Raw genomic sequence first — 21,599 nt, forward strand, 5'->3', positions numbered from 1 at the left:
GGCCTGGACTTTTGGACTGATACTGGGGCCCAGGTTCGGGCCCAGGAGAAATATGGGCCAGTTTTTAACTTAAAATGTGTCCAGTGTGAGCAAACTCAAGAAAAAAGGCATAGTGATAGTGTTCATATTCTTTATACATTATGTCTTACAAATATAATGGCGTGCATATTGGGCCAGGCCTTATTCAATAGGTTGGGCCAGGCCGAGCTTTTTGTACAAATCTAATGTCAAGGCCCACAAAACATGGGCCTAGGTAGCTTCCCGAGCTCAGGCTGGCCAGGCCACCTATTGCCACCCTAGCTTGAGGTGCCACCCCAGTTAACTAATTATAATTCCCTGTTGGGACTTGGGATTGGAGTAGATTATCACTCTTTCAGTCTTTCCTTTTTTTCCCATTCAATACTTGGAAGGCTAAATTGCATTCTAGGTCCCTCATGTTCTACACTCTATTGTCTAAGATTTTTCTGAATTAGAGAATTGGATGGGAAGCACCAGCTAGCAACGGTGAGGTTTATTGATTTGGATAATTTGGATGACGATATTGCTTAGTACGCTGAGCAGCATGGCTTTCGGGGTGTTCTTGACAATTCAATCCCTACATAGGCAAAATGCAGGTGACAATTCAAAGATTGCACTAGTAGGACCGATCTATCTCAACCGGTGAAAGCTCGAAACTGGTCAGACATGTTAGCTAAACATGTCGTTCATGGTGCAAGGGGATGTAACAACGGACATCCGACCGAGCCCAACACATTTAAGCCTGTTTATGGGTCGTTTGTTTTACCCCAATTATCCCATAAATTTTCTATTTCATACCAAATATATCCTTTCTTAATCTCCTTGATTAATTTATCATCTCGCATTACGTAAGCTATATAAAAGACTACGGATCGAGTAAAACATAGAATTGATAATTGAATATTATTGTACTATGAAGTTGATGGGTAAAAAATAAACGGAACACATAATCAAAGCTATTTATATTATTCGAAAATACAAGCATATGTATGTCCATTGAAATTGAGGTCCATAGAGCTCCAAATATATTTGAGATATACTTATTTAGTCATTAGTCCAGTGATGAACATTCTCTCAAGTATGTTCCTATTACATCCTAAAGAACTGAATCTCATTAGGAGTTATATGGACCAAACTTGTATCATCCGATTGTAGTCCAATTAGTATGAGCTTGTTCATAGATCGGTACCCAACTAACATTTATAATTAGGATCATGCCTAACGTACAAGGACTAATTACTTAAATGGGTCAATCATGATGTAGGATCCTAAAATAGGGGGACCGATTAGGCCCAACCAAAACTGGCACAGACCAGCCGATTGACACCCCTAGGCAATATGTCTACATCCAAGCAAACCTAAATGGTGTTTGAATTTAAATGTTTCCCATCCCCAATAATCCAATATTCCTGGTTTGATACATAATGCCAAACCTTTCTGATTTCTTCCCAAACGGACGAAGCTTGAACCTCCAATTTTAGACATCCATCAATATTGACATATTTTCTTCCCTTACAAGGATACTTGCAATTCATCTTTCCCAATCAATTTGGGGAAGATGAATTGCAGGGTTTGTTTTTTTTTTTTTGCAAGGGCAATTTTGTCAGTTCACATCATATTTTTAACGTTGCTAGTCATAAGCAGACGAAATAGGTGTATGTGTTAACGTTTCTAATGAACCTCAGGGGATATGAATTATCCAAAACTTGGGGGTATAATGATACTTTGGTTATAGTCCTCAAGTCTTTGGGACCCATCATTGATTCCAACTTCCGTATAGATTTGGATGGATTTGTAAGGGGATTCTGGTGTGGTGTGGGGGCCACATGAAAGACAAGTCCTTAAAAATGTCAGTCATTTTAAGTATCTGCTAATTATAAAAAATGTCAGCCATTTTAAGTATCTGCCCCTAATTATAAGGTTCCCTTTACCCAAAAATAAAATAAAATTTATAAGGTTCTCTAGTTTTGCATTTTTTGCTACATTCCAATTTCATTTTAGTGTGTATTAAATTTGGTGTGCCCCCCCTTACCCGACAGTCCGTTGGATTGTAATAAGTAGTGGAACCCACCATTAATTACCCTTATCTTAGGGAAGCAAACACAGTTGATCCGTTACTCTTATGGTTATGTTTGTTTGTCAAGAAATGGATAAAAATTTAAAAAAAAATAAGAGAGAATTCAGAAGATCCTTCTATTATTTTCATATCGTGTTTTCTAGCTGTTTGGAATGGTCTCCCATACATAGAAAATTTCAATTTCAAAATTTGAAACGACATTAATAGTGATAAAATTTTCTATCACTGCCATTAGAATGAAAAAATTGGTAGAGAGACAGAGAAAGCAATGGAGATACAGTTTGTTAGGATCGATAAATCCCAAGAGGGAGTGAATTGGGATATAAAAAAAACTATGAAGAACAAAACTAAGATCAAAACTTGCATAATGATAAATGTGGAATTTAGTTCCTACTTCCTTGGTTGATCCAGTAATTACTTCAATGTGCATGGATGATTTTCTAGGTTTTAGGGTCACACATTGTTACAGCCCACGGAGTCAAAACACTGTTCAATAACCTTTTTTTTCTTTTCTTAGCATCCAAAGATAGCGTAACGTTGCCAATTTTCGACCAATCAAATTGCCATATGGCAGAAATTTGGGCAGTGTTAAAAGACTTTCCACAATGCCTGTCTAAGAAAATTTTGGATCCTCTACTGCCGACGGCCCGGTAGGACCATGCTGCCTAGATACGGTGAGGAATGCAATGACTGCCTTACCCTTGTCCGAATGCCTTATCCGAGTGGGGGTAAGGCGATCATTGCACGCCTCACCATGTCTGGGCAGCACGGTCCTGCCGGGCAGCTCGGCAACAGATGATCTGAATTCATCTAAGAAATGGACGAAAATTGGCTGCTGCCCCGGCCTAATTGAAATCCTAGAGGGTATTTTGAAAAATACAAAAATCTAAGAGAGTATTTATGAATCCAAAGGGGATAGGGATTATTCCAAGTTTGAGCATACTATTGGGGGCAACAGGAACATGGGTTGTAGCCAAAAAATTTCCCTAAGAAATGTGAAAGCTTTTATTGTTTTATTATTTATTTATGTTATCATTTATTATTTCTATTTACTTTCTATTGCGCATATCTCTTTACTCCCAAATATGTTGGATAAATTAACCTCTAATTTATAAATAAACTCTTGCTGGTCCTTAGAAAAAAAAGTTTTCATTCAAGACTACAACATACAATTGATATCTGCTTAAATTCACAAAGCTTTCTATTCTGGCACCTAATTTACCCCACCCTCGAAAATATATATATATATATATATATAAAACAAACAGAGTTACATACCTTATATTTGTTTTCCCAAAATAGTTACCAGTGATATCGTTGATTACCACACCCCATGGAGGGTCCAGATTTGACCTCATACGTTCTCGGATGGGGGACCTGATTCGGACTTGATATCGGTGTGAGGTCCTCTAACACATGGACTCACCATTTTTAGTATAGATGACACAAGTATTGACCGTTTATGCTCATTGATCATGACCAGTATTTTAGTATTCTAGGAAGTAGTGGGGTCCATTAACCCCCCCAAAAAAAAAAAGCATTTCGGTCCAAAGATCAATTTATCATGACCCGTGATTAATATGGGTCGGACTCCTCTATGGTGCAGAGGTGTGCCGAATATCTTGTGGTGCGGCAGGGGAGCTCACCACGTGAATGAACTCTCATTTGGACGGCGCAGATAGAGCTGGGAAAACTGAGCGTGGTGCACATGCGATGTACATGAAGATTTTTGAATTTTGAAATCCGGATTCCTAGCTCGATCTGCGCTATCCTAATGGGAGCTCATCCACATAGTGAGCTCCCCTCACGCGTCACAAGATGTGTGACCCTGTACCGTAGAGGAGCCAAATCTCGTTAATACTATACTCTAATAATAGTATTTGAGTCCAAAGATCAGTAAGTTTGAAAGACAGCGTATTAAACCAATTAGCAGTTCTTAAGATGATGTTGGCACTAATTAAAACTGGTTTAATTTGACACACAATCTGTTAACCCTTTGGAGTTCAAAGTGATGCTTGGAGATCAGATCTACTGGATATTGCTAGTTGGTAAGCCCCTATGGAATCTGTAACATTAATTGGCTAATCAGAGCCAACGGTTACTCTCTCTCTCTCTCTGTATACTTCCAAAGATCGATGTTGGACAAATCGGTACATGAAAGAGTAGTTATGGAATCGTCTTTGGACTCCGTGGGGGTGTAACAACATGTGACCCTAAAACCTAGAAATTCATCCACATTCAAGTGAGGAACCAATTCAAACCAATCACAAGTGGTCGATGGTGAAGAAATCAAGATTTTTATTCCTCACAATGTGGAGTAACAACAGAGACAACAGTGAAGAAGGAGGAAACCAAGATCAATCCAAAGCAAGAAGCTGTTAAGGATGCCAAAGACAACATTCCTTGTGGAACTGCAACTGCTGCTGCTGCTGGTGGTCCCTATATTTATTCTATTTAAGGGATTATTTAGTAATTTTATTTCTCTCTGAAATTTTATTATTATGATTTTTCCTTTTTTTTTTTTTGGGGGGGTGGGGGTGGGTGTAGAAAGATTCTCTATTGATCAGAGCAGAAAACACTCACCCCCCACTGCACACTTAAGAAAACAATTAGTGACGAGAGGAAGAAAAAGCTAGAGAGAATACATGATAGTTTTAGAGTGGTTCAAATAACCCCTTACTATATACGTCCACTATCCAACTAGGCTCCTCGAGTTTTTGAATTTTCACTACCTCAATTGCTTTCCAAAGTAGCAATCAAACTCCACATTGTAGTATTTACATGGCTTATTACATACCCAATAACAGTTTTCTTAGGTTCATACCAAAACTCGACAAATGTTACATTCATAACTCTTGCGGGACAACTGCTCACAATGAACTTACAACAATTTCAACAAAGTGAAGAAGAAAAGATAAACTTCTAGGAAAGGTAGATAACAAGTTAAAGGTCGAATATCTCACAAAACAATAAACCCCAAGGGTAATATATAACTGAATTAAAAAAATAAAAAAGAAAGGTTATTTAGATAGTCTAACAGTTCCTCTCTATCTAGACTTCATGTGTGAGCGAAACACCAAGTGAACAACGATGATAAGTAGCGGATGTTTGCTAAACTTCAATGACAAAAAATCTAGTTGTTGACACTCTCATGGTTAAATTTCTAACCGTTGATATTCAAGCTATGTAGGTGCATCCATGCAGTTGTGCGGACGTTAGGTAAGCCCATTGACATCTTCCACGTTTGACTGGCTGAGAACGTAAAACATGTTTGAGAGTCAAGCTTACTATTTTTACGTTCACTAGATTTGTCGAGCTTATTATTTAGATTTCTTTGTAATCGAACTGAACCGTTTAAACTGAAACCGTCTAATAAATGGATCGGTTTTAGTTTTAAAATTGAGACTGTTTAATTAAACGGTTTAAATCGAACTAGACCGTTTAATCGAATAACCCGTTTAGCACTCTAAAATATACATAAATGTGCCAAAATCAAACAAAAGCCATTTACCCAAACCAAATCGAACCATTTAAAATCGAAACTGTGAAACCGTTTAATAAATGGTTTGATTATGGTTTCAAAATTGACACCATTTAATTAAATGGTTTAAACCAAACTGCACCATTTAACCGAAACTGGACCGTTTAACACCCTTACAAAAACCTATGCTAATGGTGTCTTCTTCTTTTTCATGATGCTTCAAAGACAAGTTTTCATCGTAATCTAGACTTGAAGGCTCTCTAGTTCATGTGCATGAGAGAAAAGTTCTCTTTTGCTCCACAATGCTTGTATGCTCTTTAACATGTAATCTTCTTTGATATCATTATAGCATGGATTGATTAAACTTTTCATAATCAATACACATGTTATTAATTCAGAACCAAATCTCCTACAGCTAGCCTAGCTGCCCGAATGGCCATAGCGGCACAGACCATGTGAGGTGTGCATTTACCACCTTACCCTTGCTAGAACACCTTCCCCAAATGGCAAATTTGCTAGCAAAGAAAAATGCTCTCCTTGAAGCATCTTTTGTTTGACCAACTAGACCAAGTTTTGATCATTGTGATATAAGAAAGATCTCAGTATAGATTTGACTGCTAACTTCATTTCTTATGATTGTTGTTGATGTCTTCAGATTCTGCTGATAGTCATGCCGAAGGTGTAATCTTGAGGTATACTGCTCACCCTTCATGGCATTGTTGAAGGTAGAGTACTATCAAGTCAAACTGAATTTTTTTTCGCCACAAGTGTATTGATAGAGGATCATTAAGGATGTCAGTCGGTAGTCGGTAATCGGTATCGGGAATTCGATACAATTTCGATATAGTACAAAAGATAGAAAGTGGATATCGAAACTTGACTCGGTATGGTTTGTATTGGATATAAAAAATCGTTTGTATTCGATATTAAAAATGATTTTTATTCGGTATCGAAAACATAATATTGACACAGCCCAATCAGATTAGACAAACCATTAATTCTCGAACCTTTGATTTGATTGAACCATTCCAACATCCAACTCTTACCCACAACCTGGATGATGAAAAAGTGGATACAATAGAAGAATGCAAGATCAAACAACATGAACAGATATCAATAGCTAGAAGAACCTTACCAAAAAAAAAAAATCAATAACTAGAAAAAGGGTCACATTGAATGGAGATTGAGACATAGGAAAAGAGAAGGATTATTTTTCCGACAACTGACATTCTTCTGACGGTTTTTTTATTATTGGGAAACCATGTACGAAACTTTTTCCCATTATATCCCCAAATAATATTGTACAGATTGAGTAAAAACGACTCTTCTCCTCTGTTTACTGTTCGTCCTCTATGATTACGGTACCCGCAGCCAGCCTCTGTCGTCGACTCTGTTGCCGCAAATTCTCCTGTCCCACTTATTATATATCTACAAATATACGGATAACGCATCCCGACATTAGAAGAAGATCATTTTCACCATTACTGACCTGAAATTCCTTCATTCTTACACAATACACAGACAGAGAAAGTCAGAAAAAAAAAAATCAAGCTCGGTTTCTATATTTGTGGGGTCTCTCACAAATAAATGGCGACGACCTAGCAAAATCACACCTACGCACACACAACATCAGATAGTCAAGACTCCCTCTACACAAATGAAATGGAGGCAATACAAGAGAAGCCACATGCTGAAGCTCACATCGAACTATATGAACACATGAAGCTCCAATTCAACCCAGACGGCATATAGCAGTGAATGCATTAGAAAAAAAGGATTCTAATTACACATGATGTGATTTGTCTAGAATTTGATCAAATTTTTTGGTAAATCAATTTCTATTAACAAGATTTTCTGCAACTCCCATCTTCTTCGTTCTTTTATTTTTTTTGGTTTTGTCGTTTTTGGTTCTTGGTTTTTAGTATTAGGATTCTATTTTCTTAAGGTTGCAGAATGAAGAGATAGATGGATAGAAAAGGGAGAGTGAAGCCGTGAGAGGAGAGAGATTCAGGAGAATCAAAAGAGAAAAAGGGGGGGGGGGACCGGGGGTGTGGAGAGATATATTTTGGAGAAGAAGAGGGTTTCAGGGGTTTGGTTTTGTTCTCAGAAAAAAGGGGTAGGAGTCGTTGGTGAGTTAACTAGAATCGTTATCACCTCCAATTTCTGCCCGCTTCAATTTCCTCCAATTCCTCACATAGGAATGGAAATGATCATTCAACCCCGCCCAAACACACTGCCCAAGGTGGGGTAGGGTGGTCTTTTTGGCTCTTATGTGAGGAATTGGAGGGAATTGAAGCGGACAGCAAATTGGAGGTGATAAAAATTCGAGTTAATTGTTAAACAGGAAGAAGAGGTTTAGTGGATTAAAATTGTCATAAAATAGAGGTGTATAGGAAAAAATACATTTTTTAAGAATATTACAAGTATTAAATTAAGGGGAAAGGTTTTGTACATGGTTTACACGACCGTACGAAACCTTTCCCCTTTTTTGTTTTGATGACGTTTATTTTTTACATTCTTCTGACGTTAGCATTTATGTATATTCTGCAAATGATACAGATTTTAGGCCTTTTTTTTTTTTTTTTTGGGTAAACAGATTTTAGGCCCACTAGTTTCAAGAACTCAATTATTGCTGTCTATCCTAAACGATAATTGCTTGTGTCTGTTCCCGAGTAACAAGAGGACTGTTTCAAAAGTTAAAAGATCTCGTCCTTTATCGTGAAGAAGAAGCATCTTTGGTTGTTACAATGGAGGACAAAAGGATTCTCTCCAGCACCCTGTCCGGGCTGCATATGTACCGTCGAATATGATGAGGCATGAAAAGATTGTCTCACCCCTGCTCGGGCAGGGTGCTGGACAGAATTCTTTTCTCCTCCAGACTCGGTTCTTATCCAGCATCCTTCCCTAGCTGTACGTATAGCATCGGACACAGTGTGGTCTTTTCATGCCTCACTATGTCCGGGGCTGCACATGGAGCCCGGGCAAGGTGCTCGATAGGGGCCGAGTCCAGAGGGAGGACTCTTCTAATTATTGCAATTCTTCTGCAGATGATATAATACTCCTCAACTTATTCATCAATGGCAACAAACCGTCCAGATAACGAATTAAGAAAAAAAAAGTGATTATCAACATAAGCTGAATTTAATTTCACTAAACACTTTATAGTAGATTATTTAATTTCTTGGTAATAAGATTATATAACACAGAATCTGGATCACATAATAGGGAAGACTGGGGATGGGATTAAAATGAATAACATTCATTCCCCTCAAAATTTAAGACTTAATTTCTTTTATTAGGGGAGGAGAAGAGGATAATCCTTCGACATAAACACACATGTTATGAATGTATATATATATATATATATATATATATATATATATATATATATAATTAGTTGGATATCTTGTGATGAGTATCCATTCCAAAAGCTGCTTCAGAGATGTTTTCATAGGCTTCATTCATACATGAAACGAACAGTCGGCAGTTGATGAACGATTTCTGCGTCCTCACCACCACCCTTAGCTTTCCCATATAGCTCACAATGGTAAATACTAAGCTCTGCAGTATTCCAAACCCACAATTTTTTATTTATTAACCTATATATAAAACTCTTGATTGAGAGAGAGAGAGAGAGACTCCAGACTGGTATCCATATACCCCAGACGGGGAGGGCCAATGAGAAGGAATATCGTCGTCCATATGACCTCTTCTGACCCCTAAGTCAGATGGGAGTGGAGATTTCACTTCATTGGCCCTCACCATGTGTGGTGGCACCTCACATGAGTAAAAATTTTGGACTCATATCGATGTACCTGAGGAACACCAGCCAAAGTGAAATAGAAGTTGTTAATGGGATGGCTTGCTATGGCCATTTTCTGTGATGGTCCAACCAAACTTGATATGGTGACGCTTGTGTTATTCCAGATTGAATAGACATGCCTCGCAGCCGCCTACAAGCAATACCCAAAAATAATTTTCATCTTCTAATTTTTTTTTTGGGAGTGAATGAAAATATATTAAAGCAAAAGAGCAAAGCACAACATCGAGGCCAATAAAAGCAAACCAAAAGGGTAACTCTTGATAAGATCAAAACAATCAACAATCAAAGCTGATATATCAAAATCCAGGGAAGGAGAAAACAATTAATAAATGATGATACATCAAAATTTTGGATCCAGCTCCTCTCCAGGGAGTACCCTAGGGGGCATCCAAGGGCTAGGGTATGCCTCACACATCCCGGTGCATGTCCAATCAACCATCGGGATGTGTGCGGCACAGCCCAACATCTGGATGCCCTCCGGAAACTCCCTAGGCGCTGGGCTCCCTAGAGAGGAGCTCAATCCCAAAATTTTGATTAAAAGACTTGCTTTTAGAAAAATAATAGTAATAATAATAATGATAAGATCATCAGAAAAATCTAAAGACTAACCTCAGGTCCTCCGATTTTCCTGAAAACTCCCAATATTCTTCTGGTGAGATAAAGAGCCATGGAATTCCTCCTCCTTCTCATCTCATCCTTAGCTTGAACAACAAAGTCCATGGGATCCATATTCTTGAGATCCTTAAACTTGGAAGGAAGCATTACATGCAAGAAGCTAAAATGGTTTCCCCAAATGTTAGCTTTTAACATATCTCCCACTGTATTAAACCCTTTCAACATCCTCGCGTTCATCACAACTAATGCAGTCATTCGTTCACCATTACTCACGTTCCCCGTCTTTTGCATGTACAATTGGATTGCATATGATATCACCCCTGTGATCACTTCATTCACAGTCTGTGTGTTCAAGTTTTTAATTTAATCAATACCACTCTACATAAAAACAAAATTATAGTAATCACTACTACAAGTTTAATTTTTGTTTGTGTTTTAGGTATAGCTCAAAAACTCATCAAAACTTCACTAATTTCAACATGCCCGAGGTGAAACAAGAGGCAAAACACAAAATCAGCAATGTTGCACCGAAATTTTGCTCATTTTGGTCACAAAAATGCATTTTTTCGGCTGAAAATTTTGTGTCATATGGATAATTTCAATCGTTTGCCACACTTGAAATGGCCAAGCGAAACTCACATAAAAAAAGGGAAAAAGATCTCTACTTGATGGTGTTTCCTTCCCCCTTTCACAGGCATAGTGAGATGATGCTTCTGCTCCCTGGGTAGATACCCAGGCGTGTTCACCCATTGGACCAGACGCTTGTGTAAAGATTATGCGATCAAATAGAGATCTCTTGTCCTAAAAAAAATACACTGTTTTGATGAAATTTTGTTGAAATTTCAATATTTTGCTTATTTTGATCCGATTGAAAAAACCCTTCGAAAGGAGATTTTGAACTATGATTTAGGCGACTGATTAAGATCAGGGAGAGGGTTGGCTATGATGTCAGCTTTCAATAAGCTAACGACATACACCTACCACAGGACCGGACATAGAAGGGTATGAGGGTCTTTTCCAAAAGAGGAGAAAACAGGAAGACACATGCTTGTCAACCAGCGGTGGGCCTTATCCCTTAAAAGTATTGACCAAATTCTGGATGAGGGGGTCAACAGGTGGATCGACAATCAATGAAGAGCAGTCCTGTTTCAGCTTTTTTATTTTTTTGTTTTTCATTTTCCAAACTGAAAATTTTCACTTCTTAATCTTAAATAGAAATTAACATCACTTCCTAAATATTATTTTGGGTTAGTAAGAATTACTTAGTAAGGATTAAATAAGAGCTCCTAACGTACAGATTAATAAATTAAAAATATGATACAAAACATGTACTTTAATGTAATTCTTAATTAATGAGTTGAGGCCACCAGGGGAACAAAAATGAACTACTTACTCCTCCAACGTTGGACTGGATTCGCTTAAGTTCATCAAGGGAATAGACAACAGTTTGAACTGAAATGGGCTCGAATTCAACTCTAGGATTCGCCGATCGAATTGCGGTTTTGCCGTCTTCCATGATTGTTCCCTGCAACACACTCCAAGCTGAATCTGTGAAAGTATTGATACACATAGAAACAAGGCCTTTAACTTTCTTCCACTTGCTTGTATATTTTGTCATTCTTGGGGCAACATCAGGGAAAGTAAGAGGAAGAGAAGGGTTATCAGCTCTCTTATAGATAGAAAAGAGACCAGCCATGAGTGAGTAACCATCGCCAATAGCATGATTGATCTTAAAAATAAGAGTCCCTGCGGCGTTGCTTGTTGGGTACATGAAGACATGAACATCCCATAAAGGCCGAGTGTTTGGTTGCGGTTCTAAAATTATCTTGGATAAGTATTCCTCCAAGAGATCATCATAGTCTTGTGATGATAATCCGGCCGTAGAAAAGGTTGGGACGAAGATGTGATCATCGATCATAACATCGACCCTCTTCCACCGTTGGATGCCTTTCTTGTCTTTCACAATAATGGAGGAGAAGCGTGAGTGGATAGGTATGAAGACATCTCTGAGGAAATCAAAGGTTTGAGATTTGGACATGGGGATTTCTAGCTCGTAAACACCTATGATGGGAATTGAAAGAGCAGAGCTATTGATGTATTCAGAAAGTGGGCTAAGAGGTGGAAATCTATAGGTTTCTTCTTCTTCTTCTTCTTCTATTTTGAGTAGTGCTTGTTTCTGCTGCTGCTTAGATAATGTAGACGCCATTGATGACTTCTTTTGGAATTTGGATTAGAGAACTCTGTATCTTTGATTCTCTGTTCTGCTCATCTCATGGTTGAAGCCTTTTTATAAAGCATTTGGCAGTAAAAAAAAAAGAAGGGTAGGGACGTAGGGTAACGTATAGATGTGTGATTTCTGATGTTTAACTTTTCTATTGTTACTAAAGGGTGAGAAAATTGACACCGGTTTATTAATGGGACAGTCCGGTACCGATTTTAGAGGGATGGTTTAGGTACGATTCTCGAATCTGGTCCCAAATTGACACTCTTATATATTACTCTCAGGGCCTCAAGGAACTAGTGAGTCCATGCAGGCGTTTGGCAGCAGCAGTTTTTAAAAAATTGTTTATAGGCTAGTAAAATTGTTATATAAGGTTTCACTATAAATTTGTAGCGAGAGTTTTTTCTCTGTAGATATCTGAGAGAGGTGTGAGGACAAGTGACTGTGACTGTATCCTCTGTTGATAGTGAATTAGATCTCCCTTACCATGGACGTAGGCAACATTGTCGAACCACGCAAATCCTTATGTTTAGTTGTATGATAGTTTGTTTACGATTTCCATTTTTTTTCTACATCGTTTTAGGTTTACTTTTTGCAATACTGAATGACTAGATAGATTATCCTTAATTAACCCTTCATCATTAGTTTTTGCTTGACTAGGTTGATATAACTGAATAAGTGGGTCTTCAAAAACCATTTTTCCTTAACTAGGTAGGTGGTATAAGCTTTTCATGCATGTAATGTGTCTTTGTCCCTTCCATTTATTTTGGATCTCTGTTAGGTACTTGACCAATGCGCCAAAAGCTCCGAAGCTGATGGAACGCGTTAAATCAAGCCCTTTAATTTATCCTATACTAGGCTGGCCCAATCTAGTGTTCATACACTATAGTGGGCCCCATTAAGCACATAACAGACCACCACGCTTCCGTAGCCGTCGTCTTCGGTGGCTCTCACTCTAGGTAGCTTTCACTCTGGCGGTAGGTAGCCCGTTCCAAGTGGCTTCACTCTGCTCCAAGATTTTTGCCTGGCGGCAGGTAGCCCTTTCCGTGACTCGAACCCTTGACCTGGTGCCCAGCTTTGATACCAAATGTTAGGTACTTGATCAATATGCCAAAAGTTCCGATGCTGATGGAACACGTAAAATCAAGTCCTTTAACCTATCCCATACTAGGCTGGCCCAATCTAGTGCCCATACACTATAGTGGGCCCCATTAGGCACATAACAATCTCCCAACAATGAATGTGCACAAAGTGCTCAAACTTAAGGATGTCAATTTGGGACCAGAATCGGGAACGTCTCGTTAAAACCCGGTATCGGACCATCCCATTAATCAATGAGATGGTACTGGGATCTGATTTTGGTACCGAATAATAAATGGGATGGGATGGTTCTGGGACGGGATTCCCAACGGTACCGGTTTTAGTGGGACGGTTCAAGTAAGATTTTTTATTCTGGTCCCAAATTTAAACCCTTATATATGACTGGCAGGGTTTCAAGGAGCTAGTGAGTCCATGCAGGAGTTTGGTAGCAGCAGTCCTCGAAATTTTTTTTAAGGGCTATATGGGTATTTCGGTGAAATTCTTGTATAAGGTTTCACTATAAATTTGTAGCGAGAATTTTTCTCTGTAGATATCTGAGAGAGATGTGAGGAGAAGTGACTGAAACTGTATCCTCCTTTGATAGTGAATCAAATCTCCCTACCTCAAAGTAGTCAATCCTTGTGTTTAGTTGTGTGATAGTTTTTTTCTACATTGTTTTAGGTTTATTTTTTGCAATACTGAATGGCTAGATAGATTATCCTTAATTAACCCTTCATCATTTGTTTTTAAATCCCTTGCTTATTTTAAAATCGACTAAGTAATTGATTTCTAAGGGGCCGGGGTCTCCAAATAAATCCATTTTCACCCTTGAAACCTCTTTAGTCACAAGAGGATCTTAACAAGCATATTAAAATAGCCGAAATCAAGCTTACTTTTTATTTTGAAGATTTCAGAGCGAGTTTGATATTCGAGTAAGCATGGTTAGGGTTATCGCTCAAAAACATTGGATTAGATCTCTTGCGTTGGCGATTGGGATTGAAATGATATTTGAATATTACTACTCCATGGCTATGAATTACAATTCATGGAAGGTACTGGATTGTAACCTTTTACATTGATGCACATTAGGTATACTTTTAGTTGTATGATCCTCACCCTTTATTCAATTTCCTAAATTTCATGGACAATATATATTTCACCTGTATCAGAGAGAGAGAGAGGTGATCCTAGGCCACGTCCCAACGTTGAGATGAATTTATACCACACGTTTTTATCTTTGAGTAGCAATCATCCATGCAAGACAGGAAAGGGTATCCACCATATTTATTAGGGTAAAATACGCATACCCCTAAAATGCATCCAATATTTCTCGTGTCCCCTAAAGTTCTGACAAGTCACATGCACCCCCTCAAAATTCCACGTACCACCCTTACTTTTTTCCCCCGTAAAACCATTTAAGTCCACAGATAATTTTAGGTTTTAAATATTAAAAACTTTTTTTATTAACCAAACCACCCTTACTTTTAACAATTTCTAAAATTTAAAAAAACCAAAATACCGTCATCTTGGCCAACTCATTATCTTCTTTTACAATGTAGATTCTCAATACTACCACCACCGATCACCATGAAGCCCCACCTCCAGCACCACCTCTAACTCCTCCTCCGATACAAATTTCACTACCGAGTCCACCTCCCTTGCTTATTCCTCCACCAACACCTTGAAGCTTTCCTGTTGCTCCAACATTGAGACCTCGGCATCCATTGTCGTCCATGAAGATGCCTCACAGGGTTGTTGTTGCGTCATGGTATCTTCTTCCATGGCTGCCCTCTGCTCTAGGACTTTCAAGGAAGTTGCTTTCCTATAGATCTTGCACAGTACTATGTCCTCCTGTAAAGACAATAAAATCAAGCAACACAATTACACAACCAATCCGTAACAGAACATTTGGGCATTAAAATTTTTTTCTTCTTTCTTTTTTTTTTTTTTTTTTGCGACTGTAAAGAGAGCATTTAGGCTTCCTCTATGGTATACCTTGAGTAAGTAGGAGGAGGAGGAGGAATCGGGCATGCCATAATCATTCATGACCCAATCGGTCTTGAAACCACAAGGAGCTCTGCCTTTGTAGAAGACGATGTCTTGCTGAGACCGATGAGCCTTTTTGGGTTGGATAAGCTACGGATGTGACGATCAGATCCAGTTTCCTTCCAAAACCCATTCTCTGTGGTGCGGTTTGCCGTCCACCGTTGTCGTGCTTTCTGTCTCTCGGCACGAAGAAGTACCACTCTCTCCCCCCAATCTTGGCTAGCCCTGCAAGTTGCCATTAACAATTTGTAAACATCACCCACGAATTAGAATTAATACTAATTATACAAAAATAACTAATTGATATTAAAGAAGTGGAATTCACAATCAAATCATATTAATTACCAGGCAAGTCCCAAGGGTCGTGATGATAGATATTGAGGAAGCCGATAATACGAAATGTAATTTCTTCCCGAAAACTACGTTCTTGAGATAGAAGTCTAGAAGCTCTTCTTCCGTGGGATGGAACCGGAATCCCGGTAGTTCCATCTCCAGCGATGGGGTTGTGGCATTCATGAGCTGACGCATTGGGGGCAGCAGCCATGGGTTCTTGCCCAAAGGCTGGGAGTGAGTGTTATTGCTATAGATTCCTATGGGCAAGTTCGCGTCCTTGCTGTTTCAGCAACGATAATCCATTATGAGATTCAGGGGATTCTAGATTTTAGATGGGTTATAGGAAGCTGTCAAGGGGGGCGACGCTGAGCTCTAGCTAGGGTTTGGGGAATGTTCTCCCTGTTCTTCGATCGCAAAAGGGAAAATGAGAGAGAGAAAGGAAGAAAGGGAAAAGGACAAGGGAGGGCAATTTGGGTATTTCACTTTTTCACCATTCTTGTTTTTTGTTGTAACCATTTAAGGGCTGTTTTGTAATTATGCCTTAAAAATGATACAATTGTACATTACCTTCTTCTTCTTCACGTTATCATATTAACGCCTAAAATTAACAGTGTGGACTTAAATGGTTTTAGGGGGGTAAAGTAGAGGTGATACGTGGAATTTTGAGGGGAAGTGTGTGGACTTGCCAGAACCTTAAGAGGGCATGAGAAATATTGGGTGCATTATAGGGGGTATGTGTATTTTACCCTATTTATTATGATCGTCTTCTTTCGTTACGGTTGTAATTTTGATTCCTCAAATCCTCCTTCAATTCAAGGACGACTTTACTCTCTCCTTTTTGGTTGACTAGGTTGGTATAAGTGGGTCTTCAAAACTTTTTTTCCTTAACTAAGTAGGTGGTATCACTGTTAGCAAAATTTAAACAGACGTTCTCGTATTTTACCGTTTTAAACATGTTTTGCCGTATGCTTCTCAAACATACGGAAAAAAACAGCAAACGGCAAGCATTCCCGTTTTAAACGCGTTTAAAACACATTTAAAACACGTTTTCCTTTTTTTGGTGTTTTTTAAGACCTTGGACTTAACTGATCATATCTTTCTCTCCCGAACTCTGATCGGTTTGATTCTTTCACCAACGTAAAGATGACTCGAAGGGCTACATTTTTCATGATAGCACCTTCAATTCAAAGTCAATGCATGGATACCGGAAATAGAAGCATGTATTTCAAATAAAAATTCCTCAATTTATATGAGAATAGTAGAGTTTTTTTGGTTTCGTTTTTTTTGAAATATAAACGTTTAAAACCCGTACCATCCGTTTTCCGTTTTTTACCGTTCTCTATATTTTTGACCGTTTTATTTGACAGTCCGTTTGTAATTTTTTACCGTTTAAAACCCATACCGTAAAACTTCATTTTATTATCGTTCCCATTTTTGCTAACTATGGGTGGTATAAGCTTTTCATGCATCTAATGTCTCTGTTTCATAATCAATGTTAGAAGCAGATTAACCTCATAATCAATGTGGTTTGTGTGATTACACTTTCATCAAAAACATTGATTATGAAGTGTCTTTCACTTAACAATAACTTTGTCCCTTGCATTTATTTTGGATCTACCAACAATGAATGTGCAAAAAGAGCTCAAATTGATAGAGTTAGGAATATTTTTGACAATTGAACCAACTTTGTAAACTCTTTCTTTTGTTAAGGTTTATTTGTTATCTTTTATTTTAAAAAAAAAAAAAACATGGGCCATGAAGTCACTCTCTCCTTTTATCAAAACAAACAAAAAAAAGTCACTCTCTTGCATTTATTTTGGATCTCTCCTTTTATCAAAACAAACAAAAAAAAGTGTCTCTTGCATTTATTTTGGATCTACCAACAATGAATGTGCAACAATGTCATTGGGATACGCAACCACTTAATCCTCTCCGATTCCTAAAAGTATGCAGTACCATAGTGTTAGGTGGAGATGTAGACACCAGGAGCTCGGACATCCAACGGTCTATGCTTATTGATTTCTTTCTTTTTTTTTTTGGTCTTTTTTCTCTAGCTCAGTACCGTTGGATGTCCAAGCTATTAGATGTTGACATCTCCACCTAGCACTGCCACACTACACACTTTTAGGAAATTGGAGATGATTATTTTCTCAAACAATTGGATTGATTGTTAGGATTTGGAAACATGGGTAGAAGAATGAAATGACCCAAGGGTGAAAAGGTAATTAAAACTGAGTTTTATAAAAAGTAGGGGCAAATCAAACCTATATGGCCGATTTAGGGCGATCTGAATTGGTATTGAATCGTTATCAGCCAAGAATGATCCAAGTCCAAGATTATGAACCATGGTTTCAATAGTCATGGAAATTGTTGTCTCTCTCTCTCTCTCTTTGTGATAGCGTGGGGTATCTGGGCACATTGGCCCAACTAATCCCCCCGTCTACAGGATGGCAACCGTGCTGACTGCAACAGTTAACTTCCATCACAGCAGCCAACCTGCTTGAGACTAGGGATGTAAACAGGTATCCGAAAATCCGCATCCGTATCCGATGCGTTTACATCCCTACTTGAGACTGAGTGATGGCTGGCCCAAGGTGAGGGCAGTGGGATTCAATCTCAGTAGGACGTCCGAGTTAACGGCTCGCCCCCAGATCTTTACCACTGGCCAACACCCCTTGGGTTATGGGAACTGTTTTCTGTATTGGTTGATATCAACACTTCTATCAAGTCTTTTTGTTCAGATTTATTCCAAACAAATAGTGTACTGTATACTATATTCAATTGCTCTTAGAAAATGAATAACAGTAGATTATTAACTCAGATCAGGCTCAAACTCAGGTCGGTTAGTAAACGGTTCGTTGCTTTTTATCAAACAAAAAAAATAAAAAATTCTTTGCTGGCCCTAGGCCGATTATTATTCAGCCATTCGTGGTACTTGGTTGTAGTCCAGTGGGTACTCGATGAACATTGATAACGTACCAAGACTTTGATGATGTACCAAGACTGATTGTTTATAGCTAGTTTATAGCCTGATTACGCCGTTTATAGCTTAATCAACTTGCTTATGACTTGTTTACAGCCCAATTAACCCATTTAAAGATCTATTATAGTTCTGAGTAACCCAATTAACTTGACCACGATTACAGACCGATAATCGATTGACTAAATATAAATTTGCCTATGCTTAGCTTATGAGGCACATTTAAGTAAATGATGTAGTAACAGTGTGGAGCCCTAAATCGGTGGGGACTGATTAATGCCCCCACCGAAACTGTCCTGGACCGACTAGTTGAAACCCTTAGGCCATTGCACCCAATTAATTATACTGGGGAAGACAGGTATGAAATTGGTTCTCAGTTTTCTGGTCAGATCCCTTATTTTGGTGTAAATCTGCAATTCTACACCAAAAAGCTTGGGCAGCGCATGGAGCCTGACCTAGAAATTGGCATGTTTACGAACTTTCTGCTAGGCCTGGACTTTTCGACTGATACTGGGCCCAGGCCCAAGACCAGAAGAAATATGGGTCAGTTTTTAACTTAAAATATGAAGTTCCTCTCACTTAACAATAACTTTGTCCCTTGCATTTATTTTGGATCTACCAACAATGAATGTGCAAAAAGTGCTCAAACTTAAGGATGTCAATTTGGGACTAGAATCGGAACCATCTCATTAAAACCCGGTATTGGATCATCCCATTAATAAACAAGATGGTATTGGGATCTGATTTTGGTACCGAATAATAAATCAGATGAGATGGTTCTGGGACGGGATTCCCAATGGTACTGGTTTTAGCGGGACAGTTCAGGTAAGATTTTCGATTCTGGTCCCAAATTGACACCCTTATATATTACTGGTAGGGTTTCAATCAAGGAACTAGTGAGTCCATGCAGGCGTTTGGTAGAAGCAGTCCTAGAAATTTTTATAAGAGCTATATGAGTATTTCGGTAAAATTCTTGTATAAGGTTTCACTATAAATTTGTAGCGAGAGTTTTTTCTCTATAGATATCTGAGAGAGGTGTGATGACAAGTGACTGTAACTGTATCCTCTGTTGATAGTGAATCAGATCTCCCTAAATTACCATAGAGTTAGGCAATATTGTCAAACCACGCAAATCCTTGTGTTTAGTTGTATGACAGTTTGTTTATGATTTCCATTTTTTTCTACATCGTTTTAGGTTTACTTTTTTGCAATACTAAATGGCTAGATAGATTATCCTTAATTAACCCTTCATCATTAGTTTTTGCTTGACTAGGTTGGTATAACTGTATAGGTGGGTCTTCAAAACCTTTTTTAGGTGGTATTAGCTTTTCATGCAATGTTAATACTCTTCTATCCGTGCACGCAAAGTTATTAATTATTAAACTCTTCTAGCATGCAGCCCCTGTACGAAATTATCTCTGCACCTCCATGGAAAGGCGAAAATTCTTGAGGACATAATAGTCATTTTGTACAGCTCTGTGTCTTGGCATAGGGGCTGCCCGCCGCATGGGACCAGATAGTGTTCTCTTTTTCCCATATTTTTATCATGGACTAAGTCTTGTGGCATTAAAAACATGGCAGGGAACAGAGGGATTACTATATGTATCTACCATATTTATTATGGAGCTGCTGCTGCAATACGTCTCTACTTTGGCACCAATACAACACAGGGAGTGAGAGAGAGAGGGGCCGAGGAGGTGATATCCTAGATTCCTAGGCCACGTTTTTATCTTGGAGTAGCAATCAGATATCCATGTTTACAATATGGAAATGGGTTGCAAAGAGAGGTGTTATGGTATGAAATGCAGGGCAAAAGGGTCATCTCAAATGACCAAGGGTTAGTTTGGGCATTATAAAAAATCTAACTACGCCATGTCAGCACATAATAGACAGATGCTAACGGTAGGTGAGGAATTAATAATTTTTGAAAAACTAAAGGGGAATCGAATGTAAGGTGGGAAAATCAAGGAGAGGAACGTGTAATTAGATCAAAGTACAGAGAAGATATATGTAATTTTCCCTATTTATTATGGTTGTCTTCTTGTGTTACTCCCTCCTTTTTACTTGACTAGGTTGAATTGGCATAAGTGGGTCTTCATAACCTTTTTTTCCTTGACTTTTTTTGGTAAAGACCTTTTTTCTTGACTAGGTATAAGCTTTCATGCATGCAATGTCTATGTTCTTGTAACATGGACTATGAAGTCACTCTCATTTAACAATAACTTTGTCCCTTGGATTTTGTTTTTTTGATCTACCAACAATGAATGTGCAAAAAGAACTCAAACTGATAGAGTTAGGATTATTTTTGAGAATTGTACTAATTACTTTGTAAACTCTTTCTTTTATTAAGGTTTGTTTGTTTTTCTTTCATTTTTGAAAGAAAAAAAAAAAAACATGGACTATGAAGTAGGGATGTAAACGGATCAGATTCGGCTCGGATAGTGCTATATCCGCATTCGCATCCGCATCTGATTAGCTTTCAGAAGGATTCTGATATTGCTAAACGGATACGGATACGGATTGGATATTTTATCCGTTTACATATAAATATAGCTTTTTGGATAGCTATAGCCTCTCCATATCCGCATCCATTTAGCTTTCGGACGGATTCGAAAGTGCTAAATGGATACGGACATGGATATGGTCGGTTATTCATTTACACCCCTACTATGAAGTCACTCTCTTGAATTTATTTTGGATCTAAGTACCAACAATGAATCTGAAACAATGTCATAGCACACTTTTAGTGATTTGGGGAGGATTATTTTCCCAAACAATTGGATTGATTTTCAGGATTTGGAAACATGGGTAGAACAACGAAATGATCCAACGGTAAAAAGGTAATTAAAACTGAGTTTTATAAAAGTAGGAGCAAATCAAACCAATATAGCCGATTTAGGGTGATCCGAATTGGTATTGGATTGT

The 21,599-nt window shown here is 38.3% G+C and overlaps 1 protein-coding gene and 1 pseudogene across 1 annotated transcript; both read right to left on the reverse strand.

Moving 5' to 3' along the window:
* Positions 1-8,873: 8,873 nt before the first annotated feature.
* On the reverse strand, positions 8,874-12,256 carry LOC122658657 (wax ester synthase/diacylglycerol acyltransferase 4-like). Its single transcript, XM_043853699.1, has 5 exons — positions 11,408-12,256; positions 10,009-10,356; positions 9,392-9,529; positions 8,973-9,137; positions 8,874-8,918 (listed from the first exon to the last, which is right to left on the reverse strand). The coding sequence occupies exons 1-5, from the start codon at positions 12,218-12,220 to the stop codon at positions 8,916-8,918; spliced, it is 1,467 nt and encodes a 488-aa protein (XP_043709634.1). The 5' UTR covers positions 12,221-12,256; the 3' UTR covers positions 8,874-8,915.
* A 2,721-nt stretch (positions 12,257-14,977) lies between these two features.
* LOC122659031 lies at positions 14,978-15,889 on the reverse strand (annotated as a pseudogene).
* Between the last annotated feature and the right edge of the window lie 5,710 nt (positions 15,890-21,599).

The sequence above is a fragment of the Telopea speciosissima genome, chromosome 4, assembly GCF_018873765.1.
Source record: "Telopea speciosissima isolate NSW1024214 ecotype Mountain lineage chromosome 4, Tspe_v1, whole genome shotgun sequence".
NCBI lineage: Eukaryota > Viridiplantae > Streptophyta > Magnoliopsida > Proteales > Proteaceae > Telopea > Telopea speciosissima.

Bases quoted from the DNA above. Each gene is read 5' to 3' on its own strand.
- LOC122658657 (XM_043853699.1), bottom strand. From the start codon at position 12,220: ATGGCGTCTACATTATCTAAGCAGCAGCAGAAACAAGCACTACTCAAA. The intron at 9,530-10,008 runs GTTAGTCTTTAG...TATTGCTTGTAG, and splicing joins GGAAAATCGGAGGACCTGAG to GCGGCTGCGAGGCATGTCTA. The intron at 9,138-9,391 runs GTACATCGATAT...GGAATACTGCAG, and splicing joins CTTTGGCTGGTGTTCCTCAG to AGCTTAGTATTTACCATTGT.